Here is a 22,971-nt window from a genome sequence, read left to right as displayed (position 1 = left end):
GGGGGGGAACCCTGTAAGGCTTTTCTGTAGTCAAAAGACACCTCAATTCCCTCAACTTCCTTACTTTCCCTGCCTTCACCTCCCTTCCCATCTCCTGTGACTGTGCAGCAAGTGCTGATAAAGGGTTATTTAAAGGTATTGGGAAACGCAACCTCGTGCCCCCAGTTTACAAACCTCCTTTCCCATTCGGTTGTCCTTTGGCTCTGTGAAATGGGACCAGCTGAAGGAGGTGACCTGGTAATGACATGGAATTTGCCCTCATAGAAACAGCATTAACTGCAGCTGGGGCTGCTCAGGCTTAACTGGGATGTGAAGCACAACTCTTGTATTTGGGGGTGATGGGATTTCCCAACCAGTTCCTGGTTCCGTGGTGCTTTGGCTTTTACCCGTGTCTGAAGAGGGCTTGGTGGGAAGGTGCAGGGGAGCTCTGCAGAGCAGCTCAGCAGTAACCTTTCACCAGCATGAGAACCCGAAAGCTGCGTGTTTTGGCATGTGCCGGGTTCAGCAGTGAGATGCTGCCTGGATCTTTCCCTGCCAATGGGTGGGAATCCAATGGCGAGGCAGGGAGGGCTGTTGGCTCAGCACAGGGAGGGGGGAGAGCGCTGCCTGCTCGGTGCTTCGCCTCCTGCTGCCTCATCTGATGGAGATAACTGGTGTCAGAGTGAGCGCTTATACAGGAGCTCAGGGCTCCGGCTGCTCCTCTGTTAGGCTGAGGCAGCGATAGAGCTGGAGCAGCTCTGCTCTGGAGCCAGGCTGAGAGAGCTGGGCTGGGGCAGCCTGGAGAAGAGAAGGCTCCTGAAGGGGAGACCTTAGAGCAGCTCCAGTGCCTAAAGGGGCTCCAGGAAACCTGGAGAGGGGCTTTGGACAAGGGATGGAGGGACAGGCCATGGGGAATGGCTTTAACCTGCCAGAGGGGAGACTGAGATGAGCTCTGAGGCAGAAGCTCTTCCCTGTGAGGGTGCTGAGGCGCTGGCACAGACTTTTCCCAGAGAAGCTGTGGCTGCCCCATCCCTGGCAGCGTTCAAGGCCAGGTTGGACACAGGGGCTTGGAGCAACCTGCTCTAGTGGAAGGTGCAGTGAGTCCCGTTGCAGTCACGTTGCTTCGTGCCCCGGCTCTGCAGGATGATGCTGTTTATTGAGGTTTTAATGATGTTTTAATTTTATTTGGTATTATAGCCCTTAATTACTTTAATTTTTATTTTATTTTTACTATTTTAAAATTATTTTTATTTTTTCTGTTTCATTTTCTTCTTTTTTCTTATTTTAAATTTATTTTCCGGTTCTTTAATTTCCTTTTCAATCATTTAACACATTTTGAACCCTGTTGCTGTTCTGCAGCTTGCTCCAGCCCCAGCCGCTTCCTCTCTGCCGCCACGGCCCGTGCCCGGGCGCGCTGTCCCGCGGCCCCCCTGGGCTCTGGGTCCCGCGTTACCGGTGACACCGGACGCGAACCGCTCCCGCCGGGCCGGGGCCGCCCGCGCCGGGCCGAGGGCACATGGCTGCGGGCGGGCGCTAGGCCCCGGGGGCCTACAACCCCCAGCATGCCTTGCCAGCCGCGGGCGGGGCAGCGCAACCCCATTGGTCACCGGCGCCGTCAGCCCGTGCGGGGATTGGCCGCCGTGCGCGCCGCTGGGGGGCCGTGGGCGGAAGTGTGGGGTACGGCGGCCGCGGAGGGACGCGGCGGAGGGACGGGCGCTGCGCGTCCCGCCATGTAACGCGGCGCCGCTGCCCTTCGCTGCTCGCCCGGCTCCTCCCGCCCGGGATGGGGGCCCGGCGCCCGGCCCGCCGCGGGGGTGCCCGGACATGACGGGCGGCCGGCGGAGCCGCTCCAGCACCTGCGCGCCGCGACGGCACCGCGACTACCGGGGACCGGCGGGGCTCCTCCTCGGTGAGTGGGGGCGGCCCGGCCCGGCGGCACCCAGCGGGGCGGCTTCCGGGCCGGGGGCGCGGGGGCTGCGGGGCAGCGCCGGGGGGGGCCCGTTCCGGGGCCGGGGGCCGGCGCGGAGGGGCCAGGGGTGTCTCCGCCTCGGGGCGGAGGGGGGGGGCCGTGTCCGCCCGTGTCCGGTGCAGCGCTGCGGGACTCGGTACCGAGCGGGAGCGGCCGGGACCCGGGGCGGGGGACGCCGGAGGTTGTTTTCCTCCCGGCTCCGCTCCCGTTGTTCTTTACCACTTGTGTGCTCCAGCGTGTGCGAGGCGCGGGTGCTGCCCGCAGCAGCGCGCGGGTCCCCGGAGAAAGTGTGCGGGTCCCCGCCGTTCCCCTCGCGTTCCCCGTGCGCACACACACACGTACCTCGGGAGCGCTTCCACAACACTTAATTTGCCCAAACTTCCAGGGATTCCCACTGTTGTGCTGCCTGGGGCGGGGGGAACCCGCGGTTCTGCCTTCGCTGGGCTCTGTTTTTAAGTAGCAGCTCCTGAAAAACACAAGGATGGGTTTGGAGGCGAACGCGCTGTTGAGTGGGTGCAGAATCCCGTCATGAGCGGCTCTTGATGCTCATCCTATCGGGAAGAGGCGCGATCCCTGCGGCAGGCGCAGCCGGAGCTGCTGCGTGTTCCTGCTTTTTCGCCGGCCTGTTTATTTTTAGGGGCTTAGCGCCTGTTTGTAGGGAATAGTTGTTCCATCGCCATAGCAACAGGGCTGAGTTTATGATAAACATTATTAAAGGAAACCTTTTCCATCGTCAACGAGACTTCCTTTCCATAATAAAGTTAGGAACGATGGCAAACGTTCACCCTTTCGTTTGGGCTTCGCTCCGGCGCGGGATGCGGACACCCGGCCCCTTACCCGAGGATGCTTTGACTTTCAGCAGAGCCTTGTGCTGTTTGGAGCTAATTTCACCTCCTGTTGGTAAACTCGCCCCTCAGCCCATTGTGGTGGCAGATGAGGAGGAAGCAAATGTCATCTGCTTAGTGAGGAGCTGCTGCAGAAATCAGTGGATTTATGGCTTACACGGAAACAATCCTGTCAGTGTCGGAAACCAAGCACAGAACTGATCCGAGGTGTTTCAGTTCTGAAGTTTAACATTCCCTCTATCTGTCCTAAACCTTCCCGTGCTTTCTTCAGTCTTGTATCCTAGAAAAGGAGAGGTAGAAAAGGGGAGATGCTTCACCAAAGTACAGAAAAGCAGGCAAATGAGGTCTCCTGTCCATAAAAGTGGCTGCGCTGGGATGTCCGCTGTCCTTAGCCAGGGATGAAGGAGCAGAACGGCTGCAGCAGGGCAGGATGTACATGGGCTGTGCTGTGAAGTCCCGTTACTGGCTGTCTTCAAACAGGTTAAAGGGTTTCTAAGCGTCAGGGTGTGCTGGGCAAAGCCATATTGGACACCAAAGCTGGCACCGTTGTCTCTGTATCGAGGCCCAAAAAGCGCTAAAGCTGTTTGGTTCATCTGCTTCTCCCAGCTTGAGTCTTCAGCCATAAGTACAATGGAAATCCTGGGGACACTGTGCTCCCTCCTGGCTTGTTCCTGTTGCTGGTGTGCTAATACAGAAAGGTGAAGGCAAGCAAATACCTCTGAAGAAAAGGAAACACCTATTTCTGAGGAGTTAAAAAGCTGAAACAGTTTGCTCCTGGAACCCAAAGTATTTGCTCACCCCTGACTTGCACGTGAAGTAACTCAGTTTGTGAGCCAAGAACCCCAAATTTCTGGCAGTGTTTGTTGTAAGTAAATAAAACTGCCAAACGTGGAGCGGGATTAGGCAATGAAACCTCTGGAGCGGCTCTTATCACAAGGACATCCTCCAGCATTTCCTTCCACGGGGCTTCCTGCCTCGATAACCACAGCTTCTCCTTCAGAACAAGTTGATTTTCCTGACTGATTTGGAAGCAGCGGCGCAGTGAGTGCCAGAGCCAAGGGGAAGACAGGAATTTCTTGGAGTTTAGGGTGGCTTTTCCTTATTCTTGCCTGATTTCAGTATGTATTAGAGCAGGTAGAAGTTGGTTGCGCCTTGGGAAGCTGCCTGGCTCTGGAGGTTTTTAATGGTGGTGGTGCAGATGTTGAAGTCTGCATCTCGACTTTGATTCCTTGTAAATAGTAAGGTAACTTTACACATACAACAGGCTTCTACCTGGTGATTCACCTGTCTTGAGGAAGTAAGCTGAGAAAACAAGTCATGGCGATAGTAAAATTACTTCTACAATGCTCTCTGTGTTCTGGAAGAGGACTGAGTACCCTTACATGCTTCCCCCCACATCAGAGTATGTCAGTAGCTACTCACACCCTGAAGAGGCTGGGGTTTGGCTGGAAACTGTTCCTTTTAGACACTTTATCAGCCGTGTTACACCTCCTTGAGCCCTTTAGTTAGTTGCTGGGCAAAGACACCGAAAAACCTGATCCAACCTTGAAGTTAACCCTGTTTGGAACACGGAGTGGGGCCTGTGACCTCCAAAAATCTCCTTCAACCAAAATTACCCCGTTGTTTATTTTCCTGGAACAACCATCAAGGCCTTGTGTCTGCAGGAATATTGCACAATGCGGCAGGAGTTATTGTCTACAAATTCCTCCTGCTCACACACCATGGCCATCCAAAACCAGGAAAGAGCCACGGGGATAGTGTTGTGCAGCAAAGTCTACACAGTTCAGCTTTGCTGCACACGAGGGGAGTGCTCCTGCGTGGTGTTGCTCACCTCCTGCATTGCACTAAGTGTGAGGTCCCCAAGACTATCTCTATGTTACTGGTGCTGCCTCTTTTCTTGCCTTTTTTGCTCCTTTTTCCTGTTAACTGTTTCTGATCTGAGGTTTCTGTGTCACCCTGTGTATCTGTCTCTGCTCTTTGCTGCTTCCAAAGTCAGCTTTTGAGATGTCGCTTATCTGAGCATCTGTAACCGTGCCATTTAAATATGTGGTGGTGCTGATTTTGCCCTTGCTGTGTGACATCCCTTCTTCCCTTTGTCCCATCCTTTGTTCCTGTGGGGGCTCTGACGAAGCTGTGGACCTGACTGCTTTATTCAGTCCATCTGCAGAAGTCATCAGGCTGCAGATGCTTGTAAGAGGCTGCTGGAACAGAGCGAGGTGGAAGATTACTCGAGCTGTTCTTGGTGTTGAGGCCAAGCACAGGGAAGCTGCCAGAAGACCTTGAAGACGGGGGTTAGGGCATGTCCCCTGCCTGCTCTGCGTGCCGAGGTGTCCCTCTCCCCTTAGAGCACGAAGGGATGAGCGCTTGTCTCTGTTTTGCAGCAGTAAGTATAGCTGCTGGCCACAGGAGACATTACCATATGCCACTTCCTAAAGCGTTCCTCCTGCCTGCTGTGCCACCCCGGGATTGCACACTCCTTCCACACAAGATGCAAAGCCTGGAGGCTCTGTAATCACAGGGATTGCGTGGAGCACGTTGTGGCACAGGTAAGGATGAGAAGCCACCGGAAAAGATCTGTATCTCGGGTTCTTTCTGTAAGCTTATGGCTTGGTGAGGTCCAGGCCTCAAACCCAGCTCCAGCCGCCTCAACTGAAGCTGCAGCAACGTGAGGAAGCTCAAGTTTGCAGCGCTTGTATTTAGAATGCTGCAGCCAAATTCTGTCAGCTACTCAGTATACTTCAAGGGTCATCTGTAGGCGTCAGAGAAGATCTCAAGACAATAATAGTGCTCTATTTTAGCATACTCATTACAAAGTATAACTGCCCTCTGCCTCTAGCAACTATTTTTTCCTTGTACTCAGCTGGTGCAGGACTGGAAAGGCCGTTGTGACCAGGAGTAGTGTTGCCTCTCTGCCTAATTCCCTCATTGTCTTTTCAAATGAGACCTTTCTCTGTGGACTCATAGAAGGAAAATAACCTCCAACAAAAGAAGACTGTTACAAGTGGTGTGCTTGGTGTGTTCAGCTTGAAGGAAAAGCAATTAAACTACTGGGCTTTTTGTGCTGATGGCGGGGGGCTGTGCTGGGAGATTGATGCCTTCTCATAAAAGGAGATGTAGTTTTGAAAGGAGTTGAAATGCTTTTTATTAATGGTGAGAGAAGTAACATCTCTGTTGTTCGAGTGGCACAGCAGGTTCCTGTCCTCACCCTGATCTCTTGAGTGTCTCCAGCTGATGGGTCTGTAACACGCCAAACCCCACACTCTGCAGAGGTGTGTCTGAATGAAAAGGACAAGAGAATCTTCTGAATTCTTTCTTCTGATGCTTTGAAGTACATGGCCCTGGAAATGGCTGTAACAGCCTCTGTAACAGCAGGTCCCACCATGCCAGGGCAGCTGAGGGTGTTCTGCAAAACATGGGTAGCACAAGGAGCTGCCACTGCTGCTCAGTCCTCTGGTTGCAAGGTAAGGGCTCATGAAAGGCATCAGCTGCCTCCTGCCCCAGGTGCTGAAGAAGGAAGAACCTCTTTACCATGTCCTTAAACAAAGAGAAGTGCTCATCTCGCCTCTACTGGTTTTAATTTTACATCTTGTGTGATGTTTGCTTTTCTTCTGCTTCTTCCTCAAGAAGCAACAGTTCTTTCATGTGTTCTTTGGCAAAATCAAAGCAGCTTTTTTATTAAAGTTAAATGGAGTGTCTTGATTCATAACACGTTGTCTCCCATGTTCCCATATTCTACTTCCCCAGTTACAGTTTACTCCTGGGCTCTGAAGGGGCAAGTTTCACATGTGAATCTGTTGCTTTCACCAACTTGAAAGGTTATTTTCTGGCCTTCCCTTTGTATATAATCTTCAGAAAAACTCTGTACTCCCACTGAGGTATCTCTCCGTTGTTCATAAGTATTTAATAGAGGGACATTCATTCTCTCATGTGCAATGTAACCTATCCGTTAGCAATTCCAAAGTGCTTTCTGCCTTTCCCACCCTGTTAGCTTGTCTTAACAAAAGACTTTTATAAGGAGAGGGTGCTGAGGATGTGTACTGTATCCTCCAAATGATGAGCAGAATCATGACAACCCTCAAGCCTGTAAATGTCAGACACATCAGTAGTAACTTGATTGATCCAACACTCCAGTACAATCTGTAAATGCCCCTGGGAGAAGGATCCTCCCAGCTGGAAAACTGCAGTAGTGGGGATTTAGGCAGCATGAACGCTTGTTTTGGTAAATGCTCCTGAGAACAACAAGGCTCTTCACTGGGAAAGGTGGGGTTTTTCCATCACTTTGGTCACTCCGTGGGGACCTGGGCAATAATCCTTGCCCGCAGTAGAGGCTGGTGAGCAGTGAGTTAGTGGCAAGGTACTTCTTCCTAAAGGGAAGCAGGCTGATGAAATAATAGGGGTGAACTCCTGGGATGAAATTTGCATGGATTTTTAGGGAGGAGGAGGGAGAAAAAAGCTTTTGCCACTCAAATTCTGCTGCTAATCCAATTGCGCCGTGATTGCCTCCCGTTGCATCAGGCAGTGCTGCTTGGTGCAGTGCTGCTGCTGGGCTTGGAGAGTGCTGGAGCTAAATGGAGTGTGGGAATAATCACTCCACTTCATTTTCCTGCTCTTTCTCTGTTAACACCTATCAGTGGTATTGACAGCTCGGCAGGATGGTAGAAGCGAGTCCCTACGTCTACACAACACCCCGTGCATGTGCATCATCCTGACAGGATAATGATGCTCCGCAGTGTGCGCGGCCTCTGCGCTGCCAGCAGGCAGAGACAAGATGTTATTGGCAAATCCACATCCAAGTTGGAGGAGAAGTCCTGGAAGAGTTTTCATGTGGTTGCCTGGAGTTCCCGTATGGTTCAGGTGCCACGGGGGGAAGAGTCTCGAAGCACCACGTTGAGCGGCTGATGCTTTCTTAGAGTACTGAGCAATTAATTTGGGCAAGCATGGAGTTGTATGCAGATAGCAATTAACGAGGAAAGCACCTTAGGCCAGCATAACAGGGTGGTGTGGGTGTCCTGCGTTTGGAGATTGTTCCTTGTAATTGCAGCAATTTAACTGGCTTGATCAATGGAGCAGCCCTGTGTAGTCAGGTAAGCGTGCCATTAGGCAGGGAGGCTTAAAAATAGGTTAAATGCACTGGGCTGGGCCCCAAAAAAGTACCTGCCCCGGGGCACCTTATTTAAATGAGAATGTGTAGTCCTGTGTAAACTGTCAGCTGTAATCCTTTTACAGGGCTGACTGAATTCTGAAGCTCTGACATGTAGACCGTTCTCTTCCTTATATAGGGCTGGATAAGTGCTGGGCAGTAATGAGATTGGAATAAAAGGCTTTGGTAACGAAGATGAACTGGCAGCCCCGGCCGGATCTTGCTTACCCGTGCGTATACATGGACCTCAGGCGATACGGGTGTGGGTCCTGCTCGCTGAAGTCGGACTTGATGTCTGTGGAGCTTCTGCTTGTGGATAGCATTTGGTGGCTCGGGCTGCAGATCACCCCAGTGCTCTATAGGTTTGCCTTTGTTGAGTTTGACTTTGTGTGTGGGCCAAAAAACCCCAGCAGTTATACATAGCAAAACAGTTTTAGTGTAATTCATTGTGATGGTTGTTATTCCAGAGTGATTTGCTTTGTTTGTAGTTCATTGGAAGACCTTTAAGCTGCATTAATAGAAGCCATTCTGTTGTGGAATAAGAGAATCCGTATGGGATACTTCATTAATATAATTTAATCAGGTTTAATTCATAGTGTGTCTTATACTTCCCTTGTGCAGACAGGATTATTAGTGTTCTGCTTAGAAATAGCTGTGGAAATACAGATTCATGTGGTCAGATATGGTCAAGGAAAAATGTCATCTCTGCTGCCTTGTCTGTCCTTCATGAGGACATTGCCAGCTTCAGCGCAGGAAAACTGTGCTGGAAGGGCACGAATCAAGGGCCTAGTCCTGGAATGTCCCAGCCCAAATGACTGATGTATGGAAGACATGGCAGGAATCAAGAGAAAAGCAAAGGCAGCATTTGTGTTCATTTTCTTTACTTTCATGTTTGCTCTCTTAGAAAAGACAGGGATGATAGCTGGAAAAAAGGGGAATTTGAAAGGGAGATTGGGGGTTGATGGAAAGGGCTGCTCACCAAGAGGCAGGAGGAATGTGAACTGAAGGAGAACTGAGTTCTGCGCTTCATGTAGATGAAGTGATTCCTGTTAGTGGTACCGAGGTGGGTGCAGGAAGGGGAAGGAGGTGTCGAGGGGGTGGTTTGCTTCTTACCTGGGTGCACCTGAGCTGGTCTCAGGACAAGTCAGAGTGGGTGAACATGGAACAACTTTGAAAGTTATTTTTTGGCTAGTGACTCATTGCAACTTACCCAAAGTGACCTGATTTAGTTAAATGAGGCTAAATATAACCCATGTGAAAAGTACTGACATGTGGGAGGAGACGACAGCAGTTGGCTCTCAGCCCCTGTTCTGCAGGGAACATCTTTCACGACTGGTGACTAATAATTTTTACTCTTGCTGGCTTTGGAAATAACATCTCTGCTCCCTTACCCCCTTCTAGGGAGACTGAGAAAATGCACTGTTCCTAAACTGCTGCCTTTTATCTGCCTTTCAGCTTACTGCTATGGACAGTGCTATCACCCTGTGGCAGTTCCTCCTCCAGCTCCTCCAAGAGCCTCAGAACAAGAATATCATCTGTTGGACCTCCAACGACGGGGAGTTCAAACTGCTGCAGGCAGAGGAGGTGGCCAGACTCTGGGGAATCCGCAAGAACAAGCCCAGTATGAACTATGATAAACTCAGCCGTGCTCTCAGATACTATTATGTGAAGGTAACAAAGTCCTTACAGCCACCTCAAATCCTTATCCATCTTACCAGCTTCTGCCTAATGGGCTTTGTTTCCTTTTTCATTCCCTTCAAGGGGATAGGTGTTACTTCTGGACTTAACTAAGGTGTGTTAGTTTAGTTTTAGAGGGGTTTTTGCCCTTTGGTTATCACTTTGCTGCATTTCCTCCCCAGTGGTCATTCTAAGGTTCCAGGTAGCTTTGTGCAGATTGTTACCTTCTTTGATTTATGTCATTGCTAATACAAATCTGTCCTTGAATACTAATCCCCTTTCCAAAAATACGTGCCCTTGCAAGGGTTAAAATCCTCAACACTCCACTTCAAGCAGCAGAATGAGATTTAGTGGAAGGTGTCGCTGCCCATGGCAGGGGGTTGGAACTAGAGGAGCTTTAAGGTCCCTTCCAACCTAAACCATTCTGTGATTCTATAAGATGGTGAACATTGAACCACCTTGAGATGTGTCTGCAACTGTCTCTGCAAAGGGATTATCAAACCAAGGATCTTCAATGAAGCAGCCCAAGTATTTTGCTTCATGTATTCAGAATTGCACCTCTGATGTGGTCAGCAGGTTGGGTCCAGCGCAGTGAGATGCTTCTCTTACTTAGCTGATGTCTTCTAATAACTTGGAGAGCCTTTCATTTAGTGCTCAGGTGGTGTCAGAAAGCTGAACTAGAACCACAGCGTGGGAGCTGTACCTCAGTTTCAGTGAGCATTTATCCCACAGCTGTTACTGTGTGGGTACAGGAGGTACAAAATAGCTTCTGAGGAGCCTGCCCCGTTGGTGGTGTGTTGTGTGGAGCTCACTGCTGGGCAGCACAAATCTCACTGTGTACTGAGAGGTCTCACTGATGATACTTGTACGAGGCATTAAGAACCTTCTTAGGCCCAAATTGTGTGTGGCGTTTCACTTGGGAGCAAAACAAGTTTGGCATCTGCTCTTTTGTGGTATTGAAATAGCTGGTTTGCCTGCATTCTGCTGACTAGTTCAGCTACCTACTTTCCTTTATTATCATCTTATTAAGAATAAAGGTGGGTTGATGTGGAGTATTAGCTCTCCATTCTGCAAAGCTCTAAGCTTTAATTCTGCAGGTTCTCCTGTCAGATTACGCTCACTGGGCACAGGGCAGTGATCTTGGGTGGGGGGAATGGCTCTTTGTTTCTTTAACGTATGAAAAGGTTTAAGGCTGCTGTTAGTATGTTTAATGTCAGCTTAAGCTCACCTGTTAGAGTCTTTATTCTGCAAGCTCTGGAGATGCTGCTTGAGGAGCAAAACTGACTTGCAAGAATGCAGGGTGGTTTTAAATAAAGAAAGGAGGGACAATTTTTGATGAAAGATTACAGACTCCTGAATTCCTCTGTCTATTTTAGGCAGTGTTTGTAGGAAGAAAATTAATCTGAAGAAGGTCTAAATGCATATTTATATCTTCTTACCCACAGAATATCATTAAGAAAGTGAATGGGAAGAAGTTTGTGTACAAGTTTGTTTCTTATCCAGAGATTTTAAATATGGATCCACTTGTCGTGGGCCGGATAGAAGGAGACCCCGAAATGACTGGTTTTGCAGAAGTTAGCAGTGCTCCAAAGGATGTGGAAAACTGTGGGAAGGAGAAGGCTCAGTCCTGTGCTAAATCCTCCAGCCGCAATGACTATATCCACTCAGGCTTGTACTCCTCTTTCACTCTGAACTCCCTCAACTCTTCCAGCGTCAAACTCTTCAGGTCCATCAAGATTGAGAATCCAGCTGAGAAACTGGCAGAGAAGAAACCAGCTCAGGACCCAACACCCTCCGTCATCAAGTTTGTGACCATGCCCTCCAAAAAGCCTTCCTCTGTCCCCCTGGTCTCCACCACTTCCACGGTCTCTGTCACTTCCACTGCTTCTGGCACTTCAACTGCATCCTCCCTTCCCATGGGATCAGAAGACACTCTCCAGACCTTGGAGACCCTCGTTCTACCCAAGTTAGCCGTCCCGGAAGCTCCAGCCCCTTTGCCAAACCTAACCACCAGCTTCACCCCAACGCCACCCATATCCTCAGTGTCTCCCAGTCTGCAGGTTCCTTCCACGCCCCCGTCACCACCCCTGAGCTCTAATCCTGACCTGGACATTGACACGGACATCGAATCCGTGGCTTCTCAGCAGCTGGAGCAGGCTCAGAGCCTTCAGCATCAATCCCCAGAGCCCAAAGAGCAGGATTCATCTGTGCTGGAGAAGGAATTTGCCAATCACCTCTCCAGATCCAAAAAACCCAAAGGGCTGGAGTTGGCTCCTACTCTTGTCATTACAGGCAGCGATCCAAGTCCGCTGGGGATTCTGAGTCCTTCTCTCCCAACTGCTTCTCTTACTCCAGCACTTTTCTCTCAGGTAACCCAATTCCCTGCCTGCTTTTTGGTTTGTAAAGTAACAATAGTGTTGGTGTTCTATTCTGAAATGGTAAGGGAAGCAAGTGGAAAAACACATAGTCCATAGGTTGTGTTTGGAGTTTGGAAACTTAGTCTGGCACTCCCATTTTATTCATACTTGGGATTAGCTTCTCCCCCAAAGTGTGCCCAAGTGGTGTGTCAGCTCTACACGTCTGTGCAGTGTTGGCGTGTGGAGGCAAAACCCAAACCAGCACCAGCAGGAGCCTTTGTAAATCTTGCCAGGGTGCTCCCAAATTATTCCTAAACCCCTCAACCCTCCCATTTTCCTTCAGGCTGATTCTGAAAATGCTTTAAAAATAGAGAAGCACGGAGGTGTCTGCTTAGCAGCTTGCTTTTACTGGGTTCAGGAGGCATTTACTTAAGACCAGAGTATTGTGACTTTACAGCAGCTGCTTAATTTAGTTGTTATCTTTGTGTGGGAAAGGAAAGTTTTTATGCCTCATGGAAAATTTGGAGGAGAACCAAATCCAAGTAGGCTGTTAAATGGGTCTGTATGGATTGAATCTCTTTCCTGTCATTCGAATTCGAGTGAAACTGTAGGGAAACTGCTGACTGCAAACTGAAATGGCTGCAGGCAGGGAAAAAATGGAGGGGAGTTGATCTTTTGGCATCCTTCAAAGCGTTTGGCTGGTGAACCTGGAACATCCAGAGTATTCAGAAGCTGGATGGACATTGTCAGTGTCACCCAGACCATGCGTGTGCCCGCAGTCTGCTCTCCTTAAATTCACAGGCTGAGTTTTCCATGGCCGCCTGCAGGTGCTGAATTGCAGGAGGAGCTGATCTGCTGTAGGTTACAGCAGGGTTTGGCAGCTGTTGGGAAAAGGGGGCCAATTGCTCAGCAAGGGGAGGGAGAGCCGGATGGTGGTGGCTGTTGCGGGGTTTGGAGGGAGGAGAAGGAGGGAATGGGAGTTCCTGAGCTGTGGAGCCAGCCCTGTGCAGCTGCAGGAGCTGGGATGCTGGCTCTGGATTGACACGTGCTCCGCGTTGCTGGCAGTGCAGCTTCACACAGCTGCTCTCTCCCTGTGTTTTGCAGACTCCCATCTTGCTGACCCCCAGTCCCTTGCTCTCCAGCATTCACTTCTGGAGCACGCTGAGCCCCGTTGCTCCTCTGAGTCCTGCCAGGTTGCAAGGTGCTAACACGCTCTTTCAGGTAAGTTTAGCCAATCCCTCCGTGCGTGGCAATGCCTTCCTCAGAGTCCTGCAGGCTTCAGCCCAAATACCTCTTGTAGAAACCAAAGACTGATCTGTCTGGTTTCTATCCCCTGTGTTAGCTTCTGAGAGCATTTCATTTCAGTCTTTAGCCAGTTTTATTTAAGCATATTGTAACTGTTGGTATTTCCCAAATGTTCTAAATGAATAGCAGCCTCTGCTGTAGTTAGATTGGTTTTAGGTCTGTCCTTCCTGTCAAACTTGCCTCCCTGTAACTTTCCTGGTGGAGATTTTCCTGAAAATTGAGGTTTTCTACTGTATTGGGTTGTTTTAATTGTTGTTAACAGTCCCTTCTGTTGAAATACATTCATTAAATCCCAGCACTAGTGAGAAGGAAGGTTGTGTGTGGGATCTCTGCGGCAGTATGTAGCACAGTTCTTTCTGATCTCTGTTCTGCTCTTTGGAAATCCTCAGCTTCACTGTTTTTCCTAAATATTTTTAACTGATATATATATATAAAAAAAGTCCCCCCTTAAAAAAAAATGATATATCCTTTTACTTATTTATGTTCCTCTTTCACCTTTTGCTTTGGGAGTGGAATAACCACACGTCTGCTTAGGCGAAGGGTAAAATTTAACTAGTTGTCTTTTGGGCTTGTATCTGTGATATCAGTGGAGGTGAAGGAGGTAGCTTTGCATGTACTGTGAGTAGAGGGGAAATGCACTGGACACTTTCCTCTATACAAAGCTGAGAATGAACTGGGGAACAATTTAGACCATGGTTTCCCAAAAGCCTTTATTAAAGGCACTTATTAGATGAGGATGTCATCAGTGCACAGCGCAGAGGTTGTCCTCACTGGGTTGCTGCAGTCTGTGATGCAGGGGCATCACAGTGAATTGGTTGGGGGAAGCCAAGAAGAGTCATTGAAAATTTGGGGTTTTTTTTCCTTTGTTGTGTTTTGAGGTGTCTTTTTTTCCCTGGGGGAGTCTCCACATGCACAGATAGGAAAGGAATGGTAAATGGAAATGGCCTCTTGCCTAATCATTCTTGTTTTGTCTCTTAGTTTCCATCAGTGCTGAACAGTCATGGCCCATTTACTCTGTCTGGACTGGATGGACCCTCTACCCCTGGCCCGTTTTCCCCTGATCTCCAGAAGACATAGCACATGAACTCACGGGAAGGACAGATTGGCAAGCAAGGGAAAGATAGGACACTTACATGAAACCATGTTTTTTAAATGAGCAATTTGTAATTCCACAGAGATTATCAACAGTTATCATAGTTTTTGCCATTCCCAAATCAAATGCCTTTTTTGCAAAATTCCCTTTTTTTGAAGACCCAGGTTGGGAATGTATATGCAAACGCCTTAATAGGAGCTGAAGCTCCAGTCTCTTCTCTTCCCTCCTCTCATTGGAAGACTTCCCTATGGTTAAAGGGAGTTTTGGTTGGTGTTGCAGTAACTGAGTCTGCACTGACTGCAGTTAAGCAGTATCAGAGAAGTCTTTTTCTCTGGGACTTTTGGAAAAACCCTCTGTTCTTCTGCTTCCTGTGCTTGGCAAGAAGAAATCTAATCATGATCGAAGCTGGCATTCCAGGAAATGCTTGGGAAAGGGGTGTGTGCACTCAGCTTTGCCTTGGGGCCCGATAACTTCTGCAGCAACAGAACAGCCCGCGTCTTTTCTGCTGTAAAAACACCTTGTCTTTTTGCAGGGAGAAATTTTCAAGGAATATTGAAATCTCTCAGTGTTACTGAGATTCGGACAATTTTCCAATGGCATTGAGTACCCACAGGCCAGCTCCTCGGAGAAGTGAGCTGGATAGCTTCTGGATGCTTCTTCCCGCCCTCCCTTCAGTGAGGAGGCAAGATCCGGAGCCAAACGAACGGTGGGATTAGATGCTTTCAGTTCTCAGAAGGTTTGAATGCTGAAGTCCAAACATTTCTTGTGCCAGAGACCTGTTACAAAGCCTGTAATCTCACTGCTAGAAGACCACCAGGCTGGTGGATTTTACACGCAGTCTTGAGGGTGTATCTGGATTTGGTGAGGTTGCTGCCTGATGCTTGAGTTTCAGCAGACCAGCAGTGGGTGAGAACACTAACGTCTGAGCATTAACGTTACTGCTCTTTCCCCACAGTTGAAGTGGAGAAGCTCCTCTTCTACCGGCTCTTATTTCAAGTTTTGCATTAGATCTGTTGCTTTTTTCACTCGAGGAAGCACTCAGATCCAAAATGAGTTCAGCTCAGTGTGTGCAGCTAGCTGAGAGGGGTACCACGGCCTATCAACCTCAGCGTAAATTTCTGCTTGGGCTTCTTTTCTTGATGGCCACGTGTGTATGGATTAATCCAAGATTAGTGTCCAGAGCCATTTGAAACACGGGTGAAATGGAATTTGTAGTTAGATTTCTACACCTCAGGAGGCCTTTTAAGAGAATATTTAAGAGGAATCAGAGAAGAGAGGCTCTCCTCTCACAGCCCCGCAGAGGCTGGATGTTGTGGTCTGTTGGTGTGGGGTGATGTGCCCTTCTACTCTGGGCATCTGATGTCAGGCAGCAACCTCTGTTTGTGTACACTGAGTTGGTGACTTAAGATGATCTTCTCTGTGAAGTACCTGCTAGAAAACGGATGCTGACCATCTCTTTCCTTTGGCTGTCTTCAAAGTTCTGATGAGCAGAGGAAGATTGTACCTTTACACAAGAGGAGCTGACAGCGTACGCTGTATATATTGCACCCATCTTCTGCAGAAGTGGTGAACTCGAGCTTTCCAGTTTTCCTTTTGCCACTTTTGCAGGCTCTGAATTCACTTTAAAGCATATGACAATACCCAAGACTTTACTGCAGTGACGTTATCTTTCTATATTCTAGCATTGAAACCTGGAAACCACTTGGTGTGTTCCTGACATAACACCCGGGGCAGGGGGGGTGAGGGAGTTGCTTTTTGGGCATTGTTCATCCTGAAAGTCCCCTGCCTGTGGGAGGTGGGAGGAAGGAGGTGGAGGTAGCAGGGAGTGAGCTCATGTGGTGAACTGTCTTCCTGTTCAGTTACGTCAGAGGCATAATACTGCTTCGCATTTAGACATCAGCAGATGCAGGATGAAGTTCCTGTGCCAGCAGCTCTTCAGATGACAATGTGCAATATTGACCTTTTTTATTTTGAATGCAGAAAGCAAGCTGCAGATCTTAACTAAGAGCAGGCACCTGGAATTCTCTGGTTTGCATGATGGCTTGTGAGTCTGCTCTAGAAAATATATATATAGCTATGTATAAATAGCAGCACTTTTAATGGTTGTTTTAGGCTGGCCAATTTTATTGCCCACCAAGCGTGAGCAACATTGCAGACTAGGATTAGAGTTTAAAACAGAATTAATGAGCACTAAAGACTTGCAATTTAATTGCTTCCCTTTCCTTGTCCCCTATGGAGAAAAGCCAAGTTTATTTGTTGTGTATGTGCACACATGCACTTAATTGTGTGTAAACTTTATCACTTTCAGCATAGGTATGCAGGAGATCCAAGTGCTAACGTAGCTTGTTCGTTGTGCTTGGCCTGGTTTCATGCTCTTCTCCTCGTAGCTTCCTAAGATCCCTCTGTGTAGCTGGTTGGAGATACACATTCACCTCTGGGAATGCCATCTTAGAGGAAATGACTATGAAAATGCAGCCTGTATGTGTTGTTTTCAGTCTGAAATACCCAGCTTCCTCACAAATAGCACTGAGAAGAGGATTGCTTTTGCTTCTTAAGCACCTGCCTAGGAAAATACGGGATTATAATCTCAGGAGGCAGTTGGGAAAGCACATAGAGAGGGATGGGGAGGTGGGAGAGGAGCAGCTTGCCGCCTCTTCTCCATTACAACTTTCAGGTCACTTAAGATAATATTATCTTGTATATATGCTGCCTCATTAAGCACACATTTACTAACAATTGTATAATTGTCAGCTTTTTGGGATCACATTCCTGTGACTTCTTGGAGCTTGGTTCTGTGCATTGCTGGTACTCCACTAGCTCGCTTCAGGAGCAGTTTGCAGCTCGTTGCAACTTGTTTTTCATGTAGGGAAGGCTGGGGTTAATATTGGCTCTCTTGATTATCATGGTAGCAGCGTGTAATATGGGTCTAGCACTGTGTTGGTTTAAAAACATCATAATGCAGCATTACAGAAACATCTTACAGCTCATGTTGCTGAAGTAGCCATGGCGTTGCTGAGTGCTTGGTAATACTTGCTTGGTTAATTTATCAGCGGTGGTAGAATTAGACTGGATGAGCATGGAAGCTGAACATCTGCCTTGCTTCTGGAAATCTCTTTTACGTGTCACTGCTGCTGCATAATAGTACTGCAGGGTTAGAAAGCTTGCACTGCTGTTGCTGTGCGTGCCGTGTCATGCTTTGTTTGAGATCCTGAGCTGTCAGGATGCCACCAGCAACACGTGCTGCAGGCAGAAACCATCCATGGGAAGCAGAAACGTGTTAATAATACCCGGTGGTTGTAGAACCCTATTTGTTCTGTCTCACCTCTTCTCAGAGGACGTGATCCCAGTGATGAGGGTGATGGAGGCAAGTTCTGGGTTTGTTTTCTTAACAGCAGCTTAAGTCTAGCTCCTTGTTTCAGTGATCAGTCTTCAGCAGAGATGCTGAATGTGGTTCCCATGCACTGGCTTTGGCACAATCAAGTTGCATTTTGCAGGAGGTCAGGAAGTGATAAAATTCCTTGAATTTGAGAATTCATTGTTTTAACTTAGAGCATCCTAAGGCTTCAGTATCCATTTGGTGTAATGGAGTGTGCATTGTAATATGAAAGGCTTTGGCTGTTCAGTGGTTTGTTTGGGATAATTTCTCCCTTTCCTGTGTTTTCCAACCTCAGATATCTGGCTAATAGATTCTTCTGGGTTTTCATGGTGTTCATTTGAAGCACAGTGAAGGCTGCTTCTGCACACATCTTCCTTTACACAGCTTTTAGAAATGCAGCGAGCTGCACTGATGTCAGATTCCCTCACGGCTTCAGCTTTCACGTGAGAACTTCTGCAGGTTGAGAGCAGTGAAAGAGCCAGCCTGGAGCCTTGATGCAGTGTCTCAGGTGAGCACAGGCCCAGTTCTGATCCACTTCTAGTGCTGAGGTCGGAACCCCCAGTTCTGACCATCTGTTGGCTACCCCATGGTTTCTTCATGTATCTTTTAGTTACCTTTTGCTACTGTTTTATAGCATTTTTGTATGTACTCTTGTTTTACTATACTATTTAACCTCTTCCATTTTTAATGCATATTTGTTTACAAGACACATCTCAGTGTTGTATCAAGAGGCTATCTTGGTATTGTCAGCTATGAAAATAAACTACGTCAGTAGTTAAGGAACATTGTCAAAGGTGACAGGTATTTTAAAACTTGATGTTTTGAGCTTTGGGTCTCCATAACAATGTTGTTCTGTTTCATTCCTTAGTTCTCCTGTGTAAGAACTACACGTACCTTCTGGGTGCTGAGGTCCTGGGTGTGGAGAGATTCAGTTTGTCTTAAGAATCATGGAGCATGGTGTTACAAACCAACAGCCCAAGCCCCACGGGCTCTTACACTCAGCAGATAAGTCGAAAATCCATTACAATTGCAATCATGAAGCTCTTTGGGATGATTTAACGGGGTCTGGTATCTCTTGCCTAAACAGGACTTTTTATGGTTTGATTTGAATTTAATTCAACAGTAATGGGCAATGGCTGCTGTTCAGGCTGAGTTAAGCAGAGCTGCTTAATGCAGAAGCCTTTGGCTATTGCTGCCGAGCTGAGTGGTGGTTAATGTGTGCCATGCTGCAGCTGATGGGCTGAAATCAGCGGCCATCAGATGGAGATTAAAAGATAGATAAAAAGGCAGTGACACAGTTTTACACAGTCCTTCAGGGCTGTTACTCCTGGCTCAACATCTGTGGACACTCCATTCCACTGGCTAGTACTGACTGTGCAGGGGCCGTTGGGAAAAGCTGATTCCTGACAGAGGATTTTTGACAGGAAAACCAACTCTTTTCTCCATAGCCTGTGATAGGCACAAGGTTGTAACAGAGGAGCCACGACAGCGCTGCCCTGTTTCTGCAGCCTGTGTTTAGCATCAACAGACCCTCTGTCCAAATGTCCTGGCTGTCCTGGTGCCATCTAAAGCAGAAGGGTTAAGTTTTGGGTTTGGGTGTCTGGGGGATCTTGAACTGAGGAATATTACTCTTGCCTTTGTGCAAAGAGCAAACACAATTAAGGGGGAGCGTGCTCACTGCAGAACATTGATGCTTTTTGGAGGATGCAGCTTTGCTGACCATAACCATGCTTTGCAAAACAAGGCAAGGAAGCTGGGCAGGACCCGATGATGTCTCTTGAATGTGTGTGCTGATGTATTCTTACCTTTTGGGATAGCAACGTGTCCACTTCATCTACATTATTCCACACAATAAAGTCCAACTGACTAGAGTTTAGTTTTGTTCACCCCTTCCCAAAGAATGTAATAGAAGACTTTGACTGGGGAGCTCTGCCAGATGTGTGCTAAAAACCAGGCTTTGAGAGCTGCAAATTGATGCATCATTCAGCTGAGACTGGAATAGCTCTTGTCATGCGAACATACGTGTGGCCACATGTGCTCACTGCCTGCAAGGATGCGTGTTCTTTACCTAGTCTGGCTTTGCATGTGTGGAAATAACGTTAAATAATGCTACCACAGAGATCAGAGCAAATACTGCATTCTGCAGTGCCACTTTTCACACATTGGGGAGGTTTTGGGAGGCTTTTCAGTTTCTAGTCCTCAATTTTAGCACAGTGTGGATGAATTAGTTGCCAAAGGTTATTTTTAAATGCACCTTTGACACTGGTGTATGCCACATCTTCTGAGAGAAACATACGTGTCTCAACTGTGTCTTTGAATAGTTTTATGTTCATGGAACAAAAGTTGGGACTTCTCTTTTACTTCAAACACTTGCTTCTCTGTTGAGACCATGCATTGCAGAAGGTTTTCATCTCAAAGGCAGGGTTTGGGCAGGGGGTTGACAGAATAATGCTGAACCTTTGGAAAACAGGGCTCTTTGAGCGGAGACGTGGGATGAACTGTGAGCAGCGCAGGCAGGAGAGGGGAAGCGCCGTGGCCGGAGCCGGTTCAGGCCTCGGGCAGTACATGCAGCAGTGCTGTACTAATAACTGGAAGCTGTTTTTTATTCCTTTAGGGTTATTTTATTTCCTTTTTCTCTTATTTTTTGAGCACAGGAAGGCTTGGAGGATGGCCTCTGCATGGTTCTGTGTGTGTGCTGTGTGCTGGGGGGGGGGTTACAATACCTGGGCTTGCTCTAGGCTCCTTGAGATGTGTTGTGTTTTATTGGGGGCTGGCATGTCTTAAATCTTCAGGCTTTGAAACGGCTTTCTAGAATTGTGTTGACTTTTTGTTCTGCTGTTGTTCAGTTGCACACAGGTTTCTATATATGATGTGCTAGTTTTAACATTAATTCTCTGTGAACAGGGTTGAGATTATTCATTGTAGTTTAAAAAAAGAGAGTTGTATTCTAAACCTCCCTTTTAAAACCTTGTTTGTATTCTGTTGCAGTGTTACCAGATGGCCTTATGTACGTCACAGTGTTTTGTGATAAGTACAGTAGCACATTTAATGCTTATCCCCCCCCCGTTTTTATAGCTGAGAAGTATATTCTTTATAATAGAGATGACTAAAAGGGAAAATTCTAGCAACATGTACGTAAGGATAGTGGTTGTCTCCTCTAACGTATATTATGGCAGCTGGAAATAATCTGGGACTGAAACGACTCTGAATAGGGATCGTGAACCAGCGCGAGACTTTGTCTTGGGAATTCTGTGACTCTTTGAGCCAGCTGATGGCAGATGTGAATGCCATGCCAGAAGCTTGTAAATCAGAATAGAGCCATTGGCTTCGCTGCAACTCGTCTCACTTACCCCGGCTGCCAGTCAGGGCTGGGGCTTGGGTAAAGTCAGGGGAGGGAAGCTTGAAGTTCCATTTGAGAGAACTTAAGCAACCGAATAGGCTGTGGTAACGTGGGGCAGTTGTTCTGGTTGGTTTTGAAGTGCACGTCTGTTTTGGAAAGTGACTTCCTGATGCCTTTAGTGTTTTACTGCTCAATTGAATGTTCAGGTGACGCTGGGTTCTTTGCAGTGATGTCTGCAGAGGTTTTATCCCACAGCGGCTCCGACAGCTCTGCTTGGGGCAGGCTGAGCAGACATTCACATCAGTGAACTCACTCTTTAATCTGGAATGGATTCAGTTTACTTTCCTGTCATTTTAGTTGAACCATCAGTGGTAAAAATAACACTGAAAGCAGCAACGCAACCGCTTTCAGTTGCTCTTTCCAGAACAGAACTGCATTTTATTTATCTTTATATATAAATATATATATTACCAAGTCAAGAGACAAAGCACGTTATGTTGTAGTGAGTGTCTTAACTTCCTACACTGGAGACTTTATTTCTAGACACAGTCTTTTAGAGCCAGCTGCAATCTGGCACCGCTTTGGTGCTCTCGTTGCAGTTGGGTGAACTTGCCTGGGAGAGAATAGCTTCTCAGTCTAACTTCTTTTTAAAGTAATACCTTATAAGAAGAGTATCTTAATGCCGTTGTGTTTTTAAAACAAATGCTGGTATGTAATGCAAGTACATAAATAGCCAAAGTTTTCAGTAATTGTTCAGTGTTACTAAATTTGCTTTTATTTAACCTTCCAAGATAACATATTAGGAAGACCTTCAGCGTGTTGATATCCAATTGGAAAACACAACATCTGATCACTTTGCTTAGGGGAGATCTGCAGTTATTTGAACACATTTCAGGTTTGAACACAATTTGGAGGCAAAGTTCTAAGGTGCAAAACTTACTTTGGAGGAAGTGCACTGTAATGACACTTCAAAGTAACAGGGGCTGCTTGTAGAGCGCATTGGCTGTTGTTCTTCAAACATAATGAAGGTCTTTCCTGAGGAATCAGGTGACTTTTCTATTGCTTCAATTTTTGTGCAAAAAAAAGAAGAAAAAAAAAAATCAATGTATTGCAATCTTTTTTAAAACTGGGGTGGGAATAGTTAAAGAAAACTATTTTATGTAAGAACTGACAGAGGGATTTGCTTTGTATAATGCAAGCTGGCTTTAAAAAAGCATTGTAGCAAATTATTCAAGTCAATCATATGTTAATAGTTATGTGCAACCAGACATGCAAAACAATTGTATTTTTTTAAATAAATATTTTTAACAAAGTTTCTGCTCTTTTTGCCTCTTTCTTTTGGCACCGGATAGAGGAAATTGAAAGTTACAGCTGCAGAGCTGCTGGCTCTGTGATGCTGAGGGAGCTGTGAGACCTCGAGCTAACCTACCTGCCCCTTCTCCCCAGCACAGGCTGGCCCGTGTCCCACCTGCCTGGAGCCAAGAGCTGGCGTTCCTGTTGCACCATCTTTTTGCCAGGTCAGGTGTTATTTGGTGAACGTTGCCTTTGGGGAGTAGCTCCATTCTCAGGGTGGAGATTTGAACTGTCAAATACACCTCTACCGTAAAGAATTGTTACCCTGACATTTAGCTGCGTATTAGCAAGCTGCAAGGACATCAGGAGCTGGTTTTGAATAGCTCGCAGTCCCTGGTGTGACATACGTGGAATCTGAGCAGGCTTCTTTCCAAATAAACCCCCTCATTGTATTGTTTCATGCTCGTTTCCTCTGTACAGGGATGGAGAGAATGCTGTCATGGTGGGAGGGGCTCCTCTATTAATGACAGGCTGGGGGGGGGGGTTGCTGCAGTACATGCTTTTTCATCCTGGGTATCTCAAGGAGAGTCACAGTGG

The 22,971-nt window shown here is 47.5% G+C and overlaps 1 protein-coding gene across 3 annotated transcripts; it reads left to right on the top strand.

Annotated features, from left to right (window-relative positions):
* Window positions 1–1,667: 1,667 nt before the first annotated feature.
* Window positions 1,668–19,296, top strand: ELK4 (ETS transcription factor ELK4). Of its 3 annotated transcripts, none has more exons than XM_030473331.1 (5): window positions 1,668–1,888; window positions 9,389–9,604; window positions 11,056–11,979; window positions 13,072–13,188; window positions 14,251–19,296. In XM_030473331.1, the coding sequence occupies exons 2-5, from the start codon at window positions 9,398–9,400 to the stop codon at window positions 14,347–14,349; spliced, it is 1,347 nt and encodes a 448-aa protein (XP_030329191.1). In that variant the 5' UTR covers window positions 1,668–1,888; window positions 9,389–9,397; the 3' UTR covers window positions 14,350–19,296. The 3 variants fall into 3 exon arrangements, with proteins under 3 accessions (XP_030329191.1, XP_030329192.1, XP_030329193.1); XM_030473332.1 differs by having other exon boundaries at window positions 1,797–1,888; window positions 9,335–9,604; XM_030473333.1 differs by lacking the exon at window positions 1,668–1,888 and adding an exon at window positions 8,992–8,996.
* The last annotated feature ends 3,675 nt before the right edge of the window (window positions 19,297–22,971 follow it).

The sequence above is a fragment of the Strigops habroptila genome, chromosome 18 (assembly GCF_004027225.2).
Source record: "Strigops habroptila isolate Jane chromosome 18, bStrHab1.2.pri, whole genome shotgun sequence".
In the NCBI taxonomy this organism is placed as follows: domain Eukaryota; kingdom Metazoa; phylum Chordata; class Aves; order Psittaciformes; family Psittacidae; genus Strigops; species Strigops habroptila.
The sequence above is the reverse complement of the archived record's forward strand: the minus strand, read 5'-3'. Positions and strand labels throughout refer to the sequence as shown.